The 9,460-nt window shown below is 39.9% G+C and overlaps 1 protein-coding gene across 1 annotated transcript; it reads right to left on the bottom strand.

Annotated features, from left to right (window-relative positions):
• Positions 1-1,452: 1,452 nt before the first annotated feature.
• On the bottom strand, positions 1,453-1,959 carry LOC149139232 (uncharacterized). Its single transcript, XM_089450651.1, has one exon. The coding sequence runs from the start codon at positions 1,957-1,959 to the stop codon at positions 1,453-1,455; it is 507 nt and encodes a 168-aa protein (XP_089306777.1).
• Between the last annotated feature and the right edge of the window lie 7,501 nt (positions 1,960-9,460).

The following is a 9,460-nucleotide window of genomic DNA, read 5'->3' as shown; positions in this document are numbered from 1 at the left end:
ACTCCCCTGTCGCCCTGTCCGGATGAAGATGATGGACACCACCATGTAAAGTGCCAACTCCGCTAGTTGTTGAGGGCAAGTACAGAATGAAGAGATGCCTAGGAATCTTGAGGGATATTCATGCAGAAAACTACAGCAAATCTCAAAGTTTGGATGTTTGAAAGCTACAAACCACCAACAGGACAATTTCTAGTAATCATGTATATCGTATGATTTGTGAGCACAGGATGACTTGATGATAAATTTACAGAAAGAAAAGGATTTCGTATTGGCATATAGGTGGGAGTACTCAAGTAGTATCAAGTTTCATGAGAAAGAATAGGAAACTAGAAATAAGCCATAGGAATCAGAATGGCGGCAACCAGTACAGGCTCAATGTCAAGAGGGTGGGACCAGCACGACCCTGCAACGAAGGTGCTCCAAAGTGCTGAGGAAGATGATAGCTTGCTAAAATGAAGAAGTATGGAAAATGGAAGGCTGCATTAGTACTAATGAAATGGGAGAAGTCACCTTTGAGTTTTGGGGGTCAACCCTAATCTTCACTTGCCTTCCCGTTCAAAATCTCTCAGTACATTTGCAGGTACATACCCTATTTCAGTGTTGTCTGTGGTGGATACAATGTGAAGCCTCTGGAGTGATCCCATTTTGTTGAATGTACTCCGAAAGGACAAAGTAATAATTCTATGTTGGATTTCTAGACCATAAACTAGCTTGCGACAAAGTTAAAAGCTATTTGTAGGCAAGAACCATTATCTATTTAGAGTACTTATTTGTCAATTTATTTTTTCTCGTGTTTTTTGCTAGAACATGGTGTCATAGTATGATAGATTATTATTCGATAATTCTTGTTGCAGTGTTAATAATAGCTCAGAATTTGATTATAAATAAACCATTCTCACTTTGGCATGGGGAGAATGTGATGTCATCCCTTAGGTTACATGTTTCATACCTTTGCATAAATAGGACTTTTTAGCAAAGTCTAGGCGGCATAAAAAGCAAAGATGGAAAACACTCAGCAAAAAGCGACAAGATGCAAAGAATTTACCATTGGAAATGAAAATTGAGAATTTTTCACATTACTTAACCTAATTGTCCTAGCAACAATATTGAGAGATATTTTTTTCAGAAAAGAAAAAGCTTCATAGTATTATATTGAGTCAATATAAAAGATGCAGATGGTAGAAAAATGGCTCAAAAAAAAAGCCAAAAGACCTAGATAAAGAGACAACGTGGCCAAAACATGAAGGAAGAGAGCCTTCCACAAAGCGGAAGCTTGTATCACTAATCAAGAAAAAGACAATCAGGAAAAATAAAAACCAGAGATATGAGCATCACATGACGAGTACATATTACATATGAGATTGAGTTTTAGGACGGCTAAAACTCATGATTTATACAAGAAAAGACAAAAAGGTTGAAGAAAAGAGAACCTGTAACAAAACCAAAGGAGTCTCAAAAACTAGGGATAGAGAAGTCCTGGATGAAGCAGGAATTCTCTCCATCTATAACCTTCATGGACCATGAGCCAGAACCTAAAATCAGACCCTTCTTGGACAGGCAGTCAGCCTGGAGATTCTGGGCACGGTAGATGTGGTGTATGGAGCAATCTCTCATGCGCCCCCAGAAGAACATTATCCTGTCCATCCATCCTGCCAAATGAGGACTATTAATGTGGCAGGCACCCTTGACATGATCAATCATTGTTTTGGAGTCACCATAAATTGAAATTTCCTGTATATCAAAAAACACACAGAAGGCAAGGAGGCCCGCTAGAGCCCTCGCCTCAGCCATACTATTAGTGCCTTTCCCACCATTCCATGAAATAAGATATTGGAGCTTCTCGTCCATGATAATGTGAACTCCGCAGCCACAAGTGTTTTGTTGCTCAGCCCCATCAAAAAATGCACTAGGAACTCTGTTGAGGGGACATTCTTTCTCTTTCATGTGGCCTTTTCTCATTTTGGGTTGTTTTATTAGCACAGAATCATAGATGGAGATGATGCGTTGCAAAATAGACTTTAGGGAGTCCTTTGTATCTTTGAAGATTTTGTTATTCCTCCATTTCCATGCGCACCATAGGACGATGATAATAAAAGATCTCCATGATTCGCCTTGAGCACTCCACCATTCAAAAGCTGCATGGATTGAAACAAAAACAACATGAGGGAAACCATAAAGAATTGCCAATTCATACTAGATTTGCAGAGAAGATTTGCATTGGAAGAACATGTGATAATTGGATTCCTCAGTTGATTTGCACATAGAACATCTACTCGGCCCGTGACAGTTCATTTTCCTTAAATTTTCCCATCTTAAATTTTTGTTGTTGAACACCAGCCACGAGAAGATAATCATTTTAAGAGGGCACCCCGACTTCTAGAGGATCGTGGGATATATAGAGCAGGAAAGAGAAGCCTTTAAATTAATAATATAAGAGTAAATGTCTTTTACACGAGCTGGCAGCTTTGCATTTGGCACTATCCAAATAAGATGGTCAACTATCCCTGAACGATGAAAACCACAATTTCGAAGAGCATCCTTGACAGAATTCCATACCATAACTAGAGGCTCTGACAAATGAATTTCATTGGCTTCTTTCCATAGGGGGTTTGGTCCATGCCAAACTGATATTAATTTGTCCCACGTAAAAATGCCTCTCCTGTAGAAGAAAAACAGAAGGCTCTTAGGGATGGTTAAGCATTCCCGCCCACTCAGAATGGGGTCAATTCCAATTAAAATTCTGCTGCCAGAATAAAGACTCCACTTCAGATTCTTTAAAAAATATTGCTCGATTTTGCGGAGACTGAGCCATATAGCAGATCCTTGCTTGGCTCCAATTGATCCATTCCTGTACCAGAATTCCAAATCTTTACCTTTCATGTATTTCTTTTTAATAGTGATACTCCACGGCCCTTCACCAAAGATTCCCCTCCACAGAGATTTGCAAAGGAGTGCTTTACCAAAATTCCGCAAATCCAACAGTGCCCAACCGCCTAGATTCTTAGGCAAAGAAATCTTTTCCATTTTGGATAGATGGAATTTCCTCTGATTTGATTTACCACCCCATATAAAATTAGCAGATATCCTATTCATTTTGTGAATGATGCTTGCAGTTAGGAAGAAAATATGAGCCCAGAAAACAGCCAACTGCGATAAGACCGCCCGAGTTAGAATAATTCTACCTGCCAAGGAAAGAAACTTGAATTCCCAAGCCGAATATTTTTTTTTAATATCTTTCTATCAACCATTGCCAATCTGCTTTGGAATAGCCCTTGGCCTTCAGCTGAAATCCCAGATATTTCAAGCCATCCTTGAGCGATTTCATCTTTATTCCTAGTAACTCAGAGATCCATTTCACCATTTCCATGTTGATATCATTGTGGAAGAGGGTAGATTTTTCTTTATCAATTTGTAACCCCGTAGCTCTTTGGAATCTATTAAGAATGTCATTGAGACATATCCACGAAACCCTGCAAAGCATTGCGAAAATGAGCACATCATCAACAAAGAGGTTGTGCGAGATAAAATTATCCCTACAAATCTTGACAGGCCTGCACCTATTTTCAGACACCGCCTTGCTTATATGGAGGCTTAGAGAGTTCATTGCCAATATAAAAAAAAGACGGGAAAGGGGGCATCCTTGACGAAGTCCCCTTTCCGCTGGAAAGAAAGGAGAAGGAATTCCATTTATGATGACTGTGTAGTTCACATTTTCTACACATGACATAATCCAGCTGATGGAGTTTGATTTCAGGCTGTTCTTTGCCAATAAGCATCTAATGAACCCCCAATCTAAACAATCATAGGCTCTTTGTAAGTCAATTTTCAGGATGGCCGCATCTGATTTTTTTGATATCATAGAAGAAAGACTTTCCTGTGTATTAGCGACTGCATCCAAAATATTTCACCCCTTTAAAAAAACATGTTGGTCTTTGGAAAGAAAGGAGGCCAAAGTCGCTTTTAATCTTTCAGCAATAATTTTTGTGATGATTTTGAGGGTTATATTGCATAATGAGATCGGCCTGAAATCTTGGAAGGATTCCGCTCCAGCCTTTTTTGGGATTAATGCAATTTGAGTGGATGTTGTGATCTGATGAATATTGCCTGAAATTCAGGATGCTTCAACCATCCTCAGCAAGTCTTTCTTGATGATATCAAAAAAATGAGAAAAAAATTCTATGGTCCAACCGTCCGGGCCTGGGAATTTATCCTTTTTGAAAGCCCTCAATACTCCAAGGAGCTCCTCCTCTGTAATTGGCTGAAATATGCTCTCATTTTTCTCATCATCAAACATTTGTGGAACCAGATCAATACCCCATAGAATGTCCTGAAAACCACAACCTTCCCTTCTTTTGTATTGGCTTTTGAAATGCCTTACAACCTCCTTTGATATATCTTGTTGTGAGACGAAAAAACCACCCTTTCCATCACTTATTCTCCATATGGTGTTTTTCTCGCGCCTGGAGCTTGCATATTTATGAAAGAACTTAGTGTTCCTGTCACCATCCTTTAGCCATATTGCCCTGCTTTTGAGCCTCCAAGAGGCTTCCTCCTGCTTTAAAAGATTTTGTTTTTTTCTTTCAAGTTCTTTTATACGGCATTTCATGCTAAGGGGAAAAATTTTGCATCCATAGTCTTTAATATACTGTCCAACTCCCTCTGTGTTTCTTGAAGTGCATGTCTGTCCCTTTTTCTTTTTTCAAATTGCCACTCTTTTGCCACCTTACTCAAAATAGACATCTTGTCTCTAAAAGTCATAAATGGGGGAGACATATCTCTTGCGGATAGATTCTTCCATGCATTTGTAATGATTTTATTGAAATCTGGATCCTCTAACCATGTTCTATTGAATTTGAAAGGGTACCCCTTTCTGAATCCTTTCTCCCGCCAACTGAGGTAAATTGGCCTATGATCGGATGTAAATGCGTTCCCAATGGACGAGAATGGCATGCCCATTTTATCAATGATGCTTACATGCATTATGAACCGATCAATCCTTTTAGCAATATATGCCTCTCCTGTTCTTCCGTTATTCCATGTAGGCATCATTTTCGAAGGAGCAATATACACTAGATTTATGTTCAGAAGTTCATACTTAATATGGTCTACAAGCGGATCTCTCTTTCTGCAGTTACCCCAACATTCATCAGTGCTTAATGTTACATTTAGATCACCTGCAATCATCAGAGATTCAATATCAAAAATTTCTGAGGCAAATAATTTTTCCCAAAAGGGGATTCTGTTCTTGTAAGGCACATAGGTGTTCGAAATATTAATTTGGAAGCTTTATCTTCTGATAGATGCCAAGATAAGAATACCAACAAAACACTTGTAAGCTTTAGCTCTGATCCAATCAGGATCCCATAAAACTGCCAGCCCCCCTGACAGACCTCTTGCCTCTGAGGCTATCATATACCATGAAGGAAACATTTTCCTAAAGTAGGATATGGACACATGATTGTTTTGCATGGTTTCTTAGATTAAAATAATTTTTGGCCTAGCTGAGTGGAAGATGTCCTTTAGCGCCAAGAATTTCAGGTCTGCCCCTAGACCTCTAATGTTCATAGATATGATGAAGGTCATTTGGAAGATTCGCCAGCCATGCTTGCTCTAAGAGGCTGAGTTTCAGTCATATCATATATGGGAACATCGACCAGGGATAAATTCCTTACTCCACTATCTGTAACAGTTGTCCTCCCCCTAAAATGTCTGCTACCTCCATTGTGTTTCTTTCTTACTGTAATATTCCTTGCAGAATTCGAGCTTATGAACGGAGAAGCAGGATTTCTCGGTTTATGAATGGTCAAAGGTTCCAACTCAAGAGATTTCCTGCTAAGTAAAATGTCTAAATCGATGTCACACATGTTCGTTGGAGATGAAACTGGGGAATTGAGGGGGGTGACCGCCACCAAAGGCTCTTTGCCTTTTGTGGATTGTAAAAGATTCTTTTCCGGCGACGACGATGATGAAAAAATCAAGATGGGGTGGGAGCCCACGATGAAATCCTTAAACTGAATGGGCACGGGAGAAGGAACTGCTTTGTCGTCCCTTGGTTTTGGAATGGGCGAACAGTGAAGAGCTATAGCTTTGTTAACAGTGGAGCATCCAAACTTTTCAGAGCTTCCAAGTCTAGATTCGAGCTCATGTGAAAAATCCTGAGACAAAAACTATAGGGAAAGGGTGGCTTTGGATTCCAGATTTTTAAGGGCCTGTCCATCCACAAGTTCTATCGTAGATAAGCTAGCTATAGGAGTAGGGTTCTCCTTTTCAAAGGGCTCGGGAGAAACCATGTGAGACCTTCGATGAAACAGTCTGGATTTTGGAACTAGATGCCTCTGGCAATTTTTAATCAAATGACCTGTTTTGTGGCATGTAGAGCATCTAAAGCGGATGCCCCAAAAATCCAGTCTTTATTTAATTTTTAGGTGCCTCCAAACAATCTCAATATGATTTGGAAAACCCCCCTATAAGCCTTCTCAATGAGAATTCACACTATCCTTTTGTCTTTTTCTCCAAGACACCACGGGTCAACATAGACAAATCTACCAATGGAGTTGCCTACTTCAGCGAGAGTCTCCATGGACCACATCTCCAGAGGGATATTTGGGTGTTTTACCCAAATCAAGTTATTTGAAGGAGTATTTTTTAACGGGTCATATCCAATATACCACTTGTAGAGAGCTAGAAAATGCCTTCTAAAAACCCAAGGACCCTTCAAGATAGTTTCTACGTCATTGGCGTTCAAGAAATGAAAACAATACCACTCCTTCATGAGGTTAGAGATGATGGGGGTATAACCAATCAAAGGTTTCCACCTAACCTCAAGCCATTTTCTCATCGTGGCATCGTCCATTTCCAGAAAATGCCATCTGCCCACCAAGGCGAGATCGTGAAGGCTTTCAATTCTTTTAGTTAGATGAATGTTGTCCAGTTTGATAACAGTAGGCGGGGGGTGGTTTTGACAGGTTCCTGGCTTTATTGTACCGGCTCGCATGTTCGCACTGCATCTTATCCTTATGTTGGTGATCCCTATTCCTATATGCTTCTCGAGATGGATGCTTTGTTTGGAGCCCTTCCCTCTCCCAATCAGCATCATGCCACGAATGTTTGACAATCATATCATCCAGGGTTGATTGCCACCCAACAGACAACGTGGCGGCCTCCCGTGCCTTTTCAGCCTGAATAGTGGCCCGCAACATGGCCTCCGTGGCGGATGCATCCAACCCACCGTCCATGCGCCTGCAGAAAACCCTCTCCTTGGAAAAGCAACCCCCCGTTGTCCTCTTACCAAGTGCGTGTCGAGGGGAGAGCGTGATATCCCCCAGCAGAAACGAAAACCCTCTCCTTGGAAAAGCAACCCCCCGTTGTCCTCTTACCAAGTGCGTGCCGAGGGGAGAGCGTGATATCCCCCAGCAGAAATGAAAACCAGAAGGTTGGAGACCAATGAATTGGAGGCCAGAACAGGAAAAATCAAAAAACTGGGCGAGAACGACATTCAGAGTGTTCCCATCTCAAAAACCAAGTCTGGACGAAAGAGCGAGAACTTCGGCTCTGCCTCTGGGAGAGAGGCCAGCGAAAAAACTTACTTGCTTACCTTAGAAATGGTTAAAAGGTTGAAAGCAAAACCCAGCAGGTGACGACACGACGATAGGTAGATGTGCATGGATGAACAGCGGCTTGCAGATGGCGAAAGGGAGTGTATAACATGCATTGGTCCGTCGGAATTACCTACCTATCAGAGATTGGTCATGGCCATGGCTACCAGAATTGTGAAAATCTGGTTCGTTGAGCTTCGACCGCATCTCCACACTCGGCACCTAATATTGTGAGATCTATTTCACTATGTTCCCAACAAATTGACAAAATAATAAAATTTTCACTCTTATTCTCTAATCTATTAATTTTCAATCCACTAAACTAGTGACTTTTCTTTCCAGCAAAGAATTATTCATTCCACTAAACTGACGGATCTTCTTTCCAGGAAATAATTATGTGGAGAAATGGTTTGATAGAAGATGATTCGACGAGTATCTCATAGGATGCTTGAGTAAATTGAAATTTGTGTCTTCATGGAATTTTGACACAGCTCACTCGAACATTTACTTAAAAAAAAAAAAAAATACAATTTCAATGCAAAAGTTTTACATACAAATAATCTAGTCTTCTGTTATGTTGGACTTAGAAATGTGAAGGATTCTCCCAAACCTTCACATAATGCATTTACAGTCGTCTGTTATACTGAACTTTGACATGTAGAGGATTCTCTCATCCTCGACATAATGCTCCGTTGAAAGGCTGCGTCCACTACAAAGTACAAACAAGTCTTTTCTAATGACCATGGATCTGGAAGAACAGAGGATTGACAATATTTTCGGTAATCATGAGAATATTTCAAAACAAAGATGATGTGGAAGAACGAAGTTTCCTATTTTAAACCTTGACAATATAACATTTTTGTTTTGTTTTTTTTGTAATCCCGAGAATATTTCAAAACATTCCTTCTTTGTGGGAATGTTGGGTTTTTAGATCATTTTCATTTTTTCGATAACACAGGCTATCCAAATCCTATGCTTAGAAATAGTATTTAATTGTAATGTTGTGGATGATTGGATTTTTTTAAAGAGTCTACTTGGTCATGACCAGTGGTTAATTTTTGGGTTTATAAGGATATTGAATTAATAGTACATGCAATTGTTGGGTAATTCTTTTTGGGATTGACACCACATTTTTTTATTAATATTATTAGAATTACTAAATAGTGAGAGAAGTAGTGACATAGTTGCTTGGATCTTAATGATTATGGGAAAAATTAACATTGAGTTTTTCAGCCTTTAAATAGGGTCTATTGGAGATTAATATCATTGTCAAAGCCATGGGTTGTCATAGACTTGGAGCCCAAAACCACCGGTAATTTGATTGATTTAAGGTTTTCTAATAATCCTCCCCTTAAACTGGACTAGGAGAAATTGACGTGATCACAATCATTTATCAACCATCTCACTACAGATCTCACATTGTCCCCTTCAAGCTAGAATACCAATACACCTACCACTCTCGTACCATTGCACTAGATGTAAGCCTAATTAAAATCCTAAGGACTTACAACAATGCCTACTCCTTCTCAACATGTATTCTTGAACAACAAGTCTTACAACTTCCTCGGAAATATACATGCCTTGGACTAAAACCCTTGCGTGTTCACACATCACGCACTGGTTCCTTAACTAAACTTCAAACACCATTAACTCCATCTCCATTTCCGCATTCATACAACCACTCTCTCGCCACATCTCTAGCTTTCTTTAGCCATGTCTTGACTTTCCCTACAATCTCTCATTAGCATATCTTGCATCTTTTTAATGTGATTCATTCTCTTTTGTCCCAACCATGCTAGATCTCTAGCTTTGCTTACCCATATATTGACTTGCCCTGCAATCTCTTATTAGCACAACTTGCATAC

The sequence above is a fragment of the Pinus tabuliformis genome, chromosome X (genome assembly GCF_031772625.1).
Source record: "Pinus tabuliformis cultivar Carrire ecotype Pingquan chromosome X, CPIR1, whole genome shotgun sequence".
Classification (NCBI taxonomy): domain Eukaryota; kingdom Viridiplantae; phylum Streptophyta; class Pinopsida; order Pinales; family Pinaceae; genus Pinus; species Pinus tabuliformis.
The sequence above is the reverse complement of the archived record's forward strand: the minus strand, read 5'-3'. Positions and strand labels throughout refer to the sequence as shown.